The sequence below is a fragment of the Monopterus albus genome, unplaced genomic scaffold (genome assembly GCF_001952655.1).
Source record: "Monopterus albus unplaced genomic scaffold, M_albus_1.0 scaffold115.1, whole genome shotgun sequence".
In the NCBI taxonomy this organism is placed as follows: domain Eukaryota; kingdom Metazoa; phylum Chordata; class Actinopteri; order Synbranchiformes; family Synbranchidae; genus Monopterus; species Monopterus albus.
The window spans coordinates 1,367,918-1,378,879 of NW_018127995.1; the positions used below are offsets into that span (position 1 = coordinate 1,367,918).

Here is a 10,962-nt window from a genome sequence, read left to right on the forward strand (position 1 = left end):
ATGTACATTCATCTGTCTTTCTCATTATTGTTTCATTTGATGACAAATAATGTGATAGGCTATTTTTTATTCAGATTTGGTCTTTGAAGAAGGTCGTAGTTTCCACGACAGTTTTAATTGACAAAACTAACATTGATTTCTAAAGCTGCAGAAGACGATTAAACCAGTCTTTACCACATCTGCTTAAAGTTAATCTCGGGGGCTGATTTAAGATACAAAGACTAAGAACTGACTATTGCTGATTGTATTTACATGAAAAGAAAGGAAGTAAAGAGGAGGAAGAGTCTCATCACAGATTGTTTTTGGTTAGAAGAGGAAGGACATGTGAACTGATTGAGTTACAATACAATAAACTGATAAACTCTCTTCCTTCTGCGTGTTGATAGCTCCTCCTTAGTAAAAGGAACCAGTGTGCACTTAACTAGATTAAGCATTTTAATCACATCAGCACAGCTGATTGTCAGCTTTCTATTTTAATTGATTTCTTTCACCCTTTTTCCTTCTTTCAAATCTTCTGTACTCTTTTCCTTCCTCCCTCTTGCTCCTCAGCACACAGAGCTGCTGTTCCAGAGGCATCAGTGCAGCTTCATCCACACTCTGGAGGTTGGCCAACAGCTCTTCTCCATGGGGGACGAGGAGACCCAGGCTCAGCTGCAGGCGGATCTGGGAACTCTGCAGGAGGAGTGGGACAACCTTCACAGCCTACTGGGCCATAGGATGGAGCTTATCCGGGCTGTTGTAAAGGTACTTCTTCACATCCTATGTAGCTCTTGTAGCTCTCAGAGGTTCTGCAGCAGGTAGAGATGATTTCAGAACATCTTATGGGTGCACTCTGCTCTAGGGCACTTGAGATATTTGACTTCACTCTCAACCACTGACATGTTTCTCATATGATGAACTTATTTCTGTCTGTTTTTAGGGCTTAGGTTTGTCTTGGGCTCACTATAAACCAGTCACTTGATTGTTTCTGTTTTATGCTGGGGGCTCATTGTAGTGAAACCAGACCAGTTAGGGAAGCTGGAGTCTCAGATTCCACTGAATACACAACATCAGTGAGATGTTGGAAACCTAATCTGCCTGGCAGTGCTGCAGTGCTGCCCCCTGAGACAGTTATATCATCCTGGGGGGATTCTGCCCTTCTATCCTTTGGTTCAAGCTGAAAAGAATCACTCTAAGATTTTGTCAGCATTTTCTTAGAATTTAGAGGATTTGACCTAAAGATTTCTGTGGTTCTGGCCAAGATGTGATTGACCATTTGTGAGCTCGTTCTCAATGTACCAAACTGTTTCTGAATTGCCATCTAAACATCTAAATATCCCTGCTGTGCAGAAGCACACACATCACAGGAACAAGGGGCTGTGATGGCTTTGTAAATCTTTTGTAGGTCTCTTCTTGGCTGATGTGTATCTGTTGTAAGTGGATGCAATTTACAAGTCTGGTGTAAGAGCTGAGTTTTTGTTTATTCACCCTGGACACCTGTCCTCTTTGACTGTAGAGACATCGTCCGTCTTTCACCTGTCGCCTCTGATGGCTTCTGTTTGCCTGAGAGCAGCCAAGTTAATCCAATCGACTCTAATTAACGGCAGAGGACATGATTAGGAAGCCAAGCACAAAGGAGTGCAACGGCTTTCTCGCTGTTGTCAAAGCCAATCAGCTGTTAAAGACCCCACTGCAGTGAACTGTATGATCAATGAGTCTTTAAAAGCTTATTTGTTGTCTTAGAACTGGGAGCGCTGCGAGGCTGGACTGACTGACAGCATGTTGCAGCTGAAGGACGTGAAGACCAGACTGAACCAGTCGATGCCAGAGTGTGATGACAAGCTGCAGAGTGCAGAGAACTTCAACAAGGTGCATCTGCAAACATGTGGTCACAGAATGTCATGTCCATAGACTGTATAAAAGATGAGTGACGCATTACCACTGCCTGCCACTATGAAAGAGTGAAGCCAAAACATTGCCAATACGGGGGCAGCCATCTTGATTTTGTGATGCATTTCTAACCAGATTCTGCACAATAATAACCAAGCAGCCTCATATCACTTCTACAAAACAAATCCATCAGGGAAATGACCACCTGTGCACAGATCAGTGTGGTAATATTTACCTAAAATGACAGAAATCACCTCTAGGAAAAATGATGTTCAGGTGGAACAGTGGGCGATAATGTGTTAATAATCAAGATTAATGCTGATAAATTAATTTGTGTTTTTATATAAAAGCTGAAAATAACAGTGCAAAGACCCCAAAGAACAATGGACAAACTGCAGACATGGGGCCTTCAGGCAAAGCCAAGTTTGAAACAGGTCTGACACAACATATCCTTCCTGACCCCCCATAGCCTTTATGCACCTCCTCTTCTCCCCCTCCCTGTCCTGTCACCACCCCCAGGCCCGGCCTGCAGCCTACGGCCTTTAATCCTCTCTCTGGGCGGGGAGAAGGGAGAAAAGAGAGATCGGAGCAGAAAGAAAGAGAGAGGGGATGGGCGGAGAGAGACATTAGCTGGAGGGGGGTCCCTGACGGGTTGTTGTGCTGCTCTCTGTGTTATGGTATGCAGGAGATCGAGGACTCCCTGGAGGACTGGGCTAAGAGCCTGACGGAGCTGAGCACCATGAAGACGGATCTGTCCCAGTACATCATCGCCGACGATATGCTGCTGGTGCAGGAGCAGGTGGAGCACCTGCACTGCCAGTGGGAGGAACTCTGCCTCAAGGTCAGTGTTCTGGGGTTGATACACTCAGCTCCTGTCTAAAGCTGAAAACAGCCTTTTTAGCTGCTGCAGTAAACTGCTTCTGCTGTTTATCCACCTTTATTTCACTTATAGTTGTCATTAAAACACAGAGCGGTATCTTCATTTTACTGCTTGTCTGTTTGATGATGCCGAATTGGTCTAAAATGTGCTTTCATACATAGTGCACAGTGAGAGCTCCTGAATCTGGTCAGCCAACTTTTGTTTTTCCTTGGGGAGTTTTAATCTCTTATCATGCGGCTTTTTTAAAAGCAAAAATCATCTTATTCCACACTGTCCAACAAAATGATACATCTGTCAGTTTGCTCCAGATCTTCATTGAAGATATGTGATGTTTACTCTGAATGAAACATTCAAACCCTGCCTGGGAGCTGCACCATTCCAAAAATGGAAATATTTAAGATGTCTCATGCATCAATTCGTGCACACTGCCCCAGATTTGACCTGGTATATTTGGGAACCTTTTGAGTCTCTGCTGAAACGTAAAACTAACTTCTGAGACTTTACTCGTTCTGTAAAGCTCAACAATGTTCAGTCTGTAATCTGACTTGCATCAAGTTAAGGAAGTCACTTGAACATATCACTGGCAAATTATAAGAACAAGAATTCACATAAATGGCACAGATGAGAAAGTGCACAGAAACCAGAAACTCTGTCAAACTTCTTCATCCTGGAGGAGCCATAGACAGCGCAATAATCTGGCTTGTTGAGGGCAGTTCATCGTTCACTTAATGTTTATGTATTATTGTTATGAGTTAATGTCACCCTTTTCAGACATGCTCTGCAACCCTGAACTTATTCAGACATGACCTGGAGGAGCTTTATGTGAGAACACACGTGTCTGAGTCTGTTCGACCAGACATTAAACAGACTTTTCCCTGCCAGTTTCTTAGTGAAACTCCGACTGAGTTCATGTGGAAATGGAGCAGGTTACTGTCCAGAACATTCCATAGATGACTTTTCTTCATGCATATGGTGTGAAACGTCAATGATGAGGTTTGAGAATCTGTTTATGGCCGATGCTGAACTTGTCAGATCAGTTCAGGAAATGGCAAGAGACTCAGTTGTTTCTGACCAAATTACAAACCAGCTACGTGCCTGTGTCATGTCCTGCCTCCTGCGTTCCCTACCCAGGCACCAGGAGTGTGTTCAGACGGTGAGAGTGCACCTGACACAGCCAGTCTCCTATTGAGTTCATATGAGAAAATGGCCTATCTATCAAACAGTCACTCTGTGTTTTGGGACAGCAGCAGGTCAGACAAGTCAGCTTAGCACCTCAAACTGCACCAGCACAAAGAGACCAAACAAGGGGAAGGTAAAAGCCTAAATGCAGATGCTTCAGCTTCCTCATTAAGTCCACGTTTGTTTTAGAAGGGAGCAGTTTCTTGGCAATGTCGTTTTCTGCACTACATGTTAATCTGCTTTGTGTCTTTACCGTGGTGTCTTTGCCGTCTGCTTTCCAGTCATCAGTGCTAAGCCGTTAATGACGAGTTAAGTCAATAAATCTTGGAGGCTTTTTAGTGTGGCTGAAGTGAACAACAGGTTTGGGTGAGAGGTTGTGAGGGGAACTGTGGGAATGGAGGAACAGATGGTGACAGGAGAGAAATTCTGTAATGGGCCCAGAGGCCTCAGGAAGAAGAGCGTTTGTATTACAATGAGTTTGGGGGAGGTGATGATACCAACTTTCACTTTTTACTGTTGTGTATTTACACCTGCACAGTATCTGTTTCAGGCCGCCTCATCCACCGCTTTTGTTCAAACATTTAGGTCAGTGCTCTTTTTTGGAGGTAGAAAAGTTAAGCACCAGGCTGTGCAGGGACTTTGTCCAAGTGGCCACAGCTGAAATTGTAGGTCACACGATGGGCTTGAGCCCGATGAAAGACTACATCCCCACACAAAAAGTCTGTTTTTAATGGTTTCAGAATGGTCAGAATATTATTTTGCTTCTCTTCATGTGGGGAGTAAACTGGCTCATCCAGAGAAGGACTCTCTGCTCAGGCTTCTTGGAACTGACAGTCAGCGAGACACTTTGCAGCTCTGTCTAATGACAGGTTTTTCTCTCCTGCTCCAATAACATTACACCACTGTTAAGGTGTTTACACCCTCTTTGGTGCAGTGAAGCTCTTCTCTTGGAAACATGGATTACAGTTTAGATTTTAAAAAGGTTTGTAGAAGCATATCCTATTATTTTGTTAAGCCTAACCCGTTCTCAGGACATCAAAGTAATTAACTAATGAATCTCTTGATAAGAGTGTGTGAGTGATTTTATACCAAACATCCAGCAACAGAGCCAGTAACCATAAATGTGAAGACTTCAGATTACTCTTTATTTGTATTTCTCCGAGCTTCAGGTGTCATTGACTTGAACCTAATGTGGGAGCAGTGAGGTGAAAACGAGATGTTGAGTCATCAACGCTTCCTGTCAGATCAAGTTAAATGACCCTATGACTGGTGCACTGTCTGTATCAGTAGCAGTAATTATAAGTTATAAAGTACAACTGAGCATTTTAAAGATATTAAGCGTATCTAATGTCTTTCTTCCAACCGTCTGTGTGTGTCAGGTGTCTCTGCGTAAACAGGAGATCGCCGACCGTCTGAACGCGTGGATCATCTTCAATGAGAAGAACAAGGAGCTGTGTGAGTGGCTGACGCAGATGGAGAATAAAGTGGCACACAGCTCCGACCTCACCATCGAGGAGATGGTGGAGAAACTCAAGAAGGTAGGAGACTTTTTAGGCCAAGAAAATGTTAACAAGGTAAATTCATGGTTGAAACTTTGTCTAAAATTAAACCACAACAAAATCAGCCCGCCTCATCAGTTACGTCACTTTATTATGTCCTGTGGATAAATGATTGAACATGTAGTATGCACAATGACTCTTTTTGGAAATGTGACCTATCATAAATGTATTTCATCCGCTTTGTCCTCTGTTCATCGAGCAGGACTGTATGGAGGAGATCAACCTGTTCAGTGAGAATAAAACCCATCTGAAGCAGCTCGGAGAACAACTCATCACTGCCAGCAACAAGACTAAAGCCGCAGAGATCAACGACAAGCTGAAGGACATAAATGACCGCTGGCAGCACCTGTTTGACCACATTGAGGCCAGGTAGGAACAGAAAGCAAGTGATGGTGAGAGGAAAGTTGAGGCCAGGTAGGAACAGAAAGCAAGGATACAGAATGAAGTGATGGTGAGAGGAAACGAGGTCAGCAAGAGGTGTGTGTCAGCATCGCTACAACACAGTGGTCCCTCTGCAGCGGTTTTAATTCTGCAATTATTTCAACTGTTTGTGTGTGTGTGTGTGTGTGTGTGTTTTGAAGATGTTTTCAGAAAATAATTCCAACCATTAAAGGTCTTCTATGCAGTTCAGACCTATAGTAGCTCCTTGGAGCAGCTTTTCTTTGGGGGTGTTGCAGTATTCCCCTGGTCTGCAGGTGGAGGTAACAAGCCACGAAGTGCAGCAATGTCCCAGCAGAGGCAGGGAAGAAGATGAAACTCCTAAACACTACTGAATGTAAAATGCTTCAGAAATCGACTTTGCGAGTATTTAAGTGGACAGAAATGCACTCCAAACGTTTGTTAGACGGATACGGACTGTTTGGTAAGAATATTAGTTTTGTAATCTATAAAATAAATCGGTCTCAGGATAGTAATGTGACTTAGCCAGGGCTAGTTCAGAGTTAGCAAGCTAGCATTCTCACAAGCCCAACAATAGCAGTACCTTAACATGCTAACTAGCACAGATACGGAGCATTGCTAATGTCGCCTGCTCAGTGGAGGACACGTGCACTATTGTCATGGATGAAAGGAAGACAGATGTCGTGGAAAGCTCTGGACAAGGCTAGTGAACTTATAGCTCTGGTTTGTATGCCTTTGTTGATCAGTACGTAAGGACCAGTCCTTCCTGACTTGGTGATCATGGGGCAGCATATTTTTACTTGTTCCTCCAACAGAAAGTGTTGTTGGAATTTATTTGACACTGCAATAACAATGGAAACAGCTCTGGATTAAAATTTGGTGGTAGCTGGTGCAGCACCAGGTGTAAGGTGAAAAGAAGTGAATGAGGTTGTTATGGGGTTACTGCTCTGTGGCATGTTTTAGGTTCACACCAGCCAGGATGCAGTGCTCAGACTGGGGGGTGACTGGCAGCCGTGACCTCACTAGTGCTCTTCAACTGGAAGACTAAGCCTTCCACAAACATCACTGATTTGCGTGAAGTCTAAACCTGTGCTGACTGCGGCTGCAGTTCAACATGTGCAGCTGCACCTGTGGGTAGTTTCCTCTGTGGGGGCGGTGGTGGGTAGAGCAGCTGCTGTTCCACTGTGGATTAAAGTAGGAAAGCTCAGAGCCCATAGTATTATTAATCTGTAGATGCAGCTCTCACTCCAACACAGAGAAGGGTGGTAGCTTTGTGCAGAAAGCTGCTGAAATGTCCATGCACCAACTTAGGCCACTACACCAGAGGAGCTGCCTGTGTGTGATTTACAGGTGTTTCTGTGCTGCACCTGTCAGTCAAACAGTGCTGGTGGTGCTTTCATGTCTTCTACCTTTATTTCCTCTGTTGATTAGATTTGTTAAAGTTTCTCTAAGTGCCACAGCTGTCTGTTGATTAGATTTGTTAAAGTTTCTCAGCTGATGCTTGCTACCCAGTTCTTGCTCTGCACAAATCAGACATACAAAAAGCACAACTGTCTGTGTGATTATTAGAGGTTCGAGAAGTTGGGTAACTTGTTTGGATCATGGCTGTATTTGATCAGTGAGTCAGAGAACAAGCAGGAATTGGGACCTTTGACTTCACTATTATAAAATAAGTCTTCAGCTTATTGTCTGCTTTTAAATGTTCAGAATTTCTGGCTCATTATGTGTTTTCACCACTAACAAGGTTGATCTCAGTAACAAGCATTGTGCATTAGCAGAGGGGCTTTGACCTTTCTCACTCCCCTTTGGTAGCTCGGCTTTCCCGTCATCAGTCGTTATTATTACGTCCTCACTGTGCAGCAGAGTGGATGCAGGGCAGTGCACAGGGAATCTGGTGCATCTCTAGTAAACATGCACTCCTGTTAAAACCGGTGACTGAATTCTTCCTCCGCTGTCTGACACTGTGTGCTGACAGTGGATGACCTGTGTTTAACATAAAAGCCTCTCAGGAGGTCACAGTGGAGTGTTTTCTTAGAGCCAAATGGGCCAAACCAGTGCAGGTGACTTATCCTCCGTGACGACGACTGACTTAGGTCTGCCATATGGTCTGACTGTCTGACTGAGAACACTCTGTCTTCTGGCTCTGTTCCTGCCACTCCTTACTTAATTTTTCAGTGAATTTCATCTTAATAAATGTCACTTTGACATTAATCGCTGATTGTTCTAAATGAACTTACAGCCACAGTTTCCAAATACAGAGACAGACTGTTTGTTTCTTACAAGCCTGAAGCTTCTGTACGTGTCTCTGTTGATTTACAAACCTCCCTCCAGCTGAACAGTTATTTTCTAATTCGGTCACAGTAGGTGATGGCTCATCGTTTGTCATCCTAAGATCTAAGAAGCTGTTGACTGCAACAGTTTTTCTTCCACCTGATGAAGTGTTTTTATGTAGTTGAGTGGAACAGAACATAATTGTGCATTTTATTTCCTAAGGGAATCAAATTGAGTGTGGCTGATTGTTGCTTTTGTGACCGGCTGCCTTTGAGTTTTTGAATCGCAGTACCAGGACGTGTTTTGTGGTTCAGTTCAGAATGAATGTCATAGTGTCACATGTTGGCAAATCGACCTCAAGATGTTTTGTGTTTTAAGCAGCAGTTTCTTTGTTTGTTTGGACTAAATAGACAAAAGCTGTTATAAAAATAACTTCCATGGAGTCTGACACTTTTAAAACATCGCTGTATGAGACTCCCTGTGAACTTTGAGAAGCCACATGAATACTGCATCAAGGTCACATGGACAGCTCTCGACCTCCTGTTGGCACCTTTAGTTACAGTAGTATGGAAGCCACAAGGAAGAAAAACAGGGTCTTACAATGTCCCGTCTTGTGGACAGGCTGAGCAGGAATTAACCTAGTAACCAGAATCTCCAGTCAGAGAGGGTGAATCCACACGAGCGCAGCCCTGTGGTTCACGGTGGACTCAGGGACTGACCAGTTTTACAGGACTAAGCCTGTAATGAGCTGCTGCTGTGGCACGAACGGCGTGGCTGTGGTGGAATGTGCAGTCATCACACGCTTGATTTAGGTTTTAGGTTTTAAAATACCTCTTTCTGATTGTTTTTCAGGAGCGTTCGTTACGTCGGTGTGTTGAGGTCAGGGCTCTGTGGCAGGCGTTTGGCTTTTTCCACATCAAACTGGGAAAACCATTTCTGGACCTGGTCACAGCTCAAAACCATCATGTGTGTTACCAAAGGCCCAGCAAACCCAGCTTTTGGTCCACTAGTGTCCTGCGGCACCGGGTCATGTTTGCATGAGCACTGATGGAGTTCAAAAGGAGCTGATTCAGCCAGCGATGAATGCGCCTCCCCTCAGCCTTTGTCTGTCTCGCCTCACTAAGTGAGGGCAGATGACTGCTGAGGTTTGACTTGCTGGGGGATTAGATGCGCTGGCACTGGCCTGCTGCTTGCCTTTGTCCCCAAAACAAACTGGGTGCTTCATTACCCTGCCCAGCAGCTGCCGTCTGCTGACATGAGCCTTTGTGCCGACTGGCCCTCAGCCTCGGGGCGCCCCGGGACCACCATCCTCTCTCGTCATTGTCTCGGTAAAATGCGTGCGAGGCAGATGTTTGTCTTCAAAATAAACTCCCCCTACTCTCCTGTTGTCTGCTCCTCCGTCTCCTCACACCTGGTCCACATGCAGAGTCACTTGTCTTTGTGCCTTTTGTTCCTAAATTGCAGTTTGTTGAGTTGTTAATTTCAAGTGGAGCTTTTACATCTTGTTTCGTGTCATGTTGTTTAGTGGTTTTACACTCATGACCACTTGGCTCTATTTTCCAATGATCCGGTCATCATGGTGATGATGCAGAGCTTCTTGTGCTGCTTGTTGGCTCCTTTACCACAATGATTTGTCAAGTTCGAACAAGGAATTGTGTGACGTGTGTGTCAGTGGAGCTGAATGTTAGGTTTGTGTGTTTGAGGCTGCTTAGGGATTTGAGTGTTTGGGTTTCTCCCACATAATGCGGTGTCTGCTACTGGACTGAAGAATACTTCGTTCATCAGCACAGGGTACAGGTGTTGTGGTGTAAAACCTCCAAACACATCTGTATCATGCACCTTGTTGTGTGAATGCGATGGCAGTTTCACTTGTCACTCTCATGTCTGAATAAGGGTCAGAGTAAAGTTTACCTAGAAGTCACAGTGACACTCTTAACTAAGGTGGGCTTTGCATCAATGCTGTAGCGTTGACTGGTTCAGAGGTTTTCACTGGAAACAGCTGCATCTGGACATGATGTCAAACTGAAAAAGGAAAGTTTATCGGCTGTAAAACCAAAGCAGTGAGTTGGAAGACGCGTCACGGCGAGTGATAATTCCATATGGGTGTATCTCAATCAGTCAGTTGATAGAAAAAGTTAGAGTATCTTTAAAATCGCTGTAATATATTTGTCATCATCTCTTAAGCACAAAGAAAATACTAATGTACAAGGTTATTAAAAAAAAGATTTCCTGGTTCTGGTTTAGGACGAGAGATCTCAGTCCCAACTTAACGTCTTGTCTTTCTCTACTTAAATACAATAGGGTTGGCAGCAGAATTCAGATAACTGATCAAACTGATGAGGCCCTTTTCAAAATAAAAGCCACAACAAACATTCAATACTGTAGCTGACACCAGTGTTACTTGCATCGAGTTGCCTGAAAGGTGCTGCATGTCTGGTTTTTCTTTGAGCCCCTTTGTTTCTGTGAATTTATCCTTATTCCTGCTCCACCTGTTGAGGCCTGCACCAGTCTTCAGCCTTCAGCCCTGTAATATATTATTGGCTCTGAACCCCAGGCTGGTTTATTTGAAGTGGAACAAGGTGGCAGATGTAGCTTCTCCATCCTGGGGTTTCCTGCTGGGTCTGTGTGTGTCAGCAGCTTCAGGTCTGGGATCGTAACAACAATCGACAGCTGCACCTCTAATCTGGACTAACAGGCTTCTGTCCTTCAGTACTTTTGTTCACAGTTGTTGATGTAGTATAGTGCTGCTGTAAATGGTGTTCTGTCTTTACCTTAGAGTAATCTTTGACTGGGGCTTCATATCCA

At 44.2% G+C, this 10,962-nt stretch overlaps 1 protein-coding gene across 2 annotated transcripts in view; it reads left to right on the plus strand.

Moving 5' to 3' along the window:
- The first annotated feature begins 554 nt into the window (after window positions 1-554).
- The window catches only part of LOC109966605 (nesprin-2), a 27,875-nt gene continuing 17,467 nt past the window's right edge, over window positions 555-10,962 (plus strand). For both annotated transcript variants that reach the window (XM_020611553.1, XM_020611554.1), the window contains exons 1-5: window positions 555-744; window positions 1,723-1,848; window positions 2,555-2,710; window positions 5,308-5,466; window positions 5,690-5,856. In XM_020611553.1, coding sequence (XP_020467209.1) covers window positions 625-744; window positions 1,723-1,848; window positions 2,555-2,710; window positions 5,308-5,466; window positions 5,690-5,856 — 728 coding nt within the window. In that variant the 5' untranslated portion in view covers window positions 555-624. The remainder of the gene's footprint in view (window positions 745-1,722; window positions 1,849-2,554; window positions 2,711-5,307; window positions 5,467-5,689; window positions 5,857-10,962) is intronic.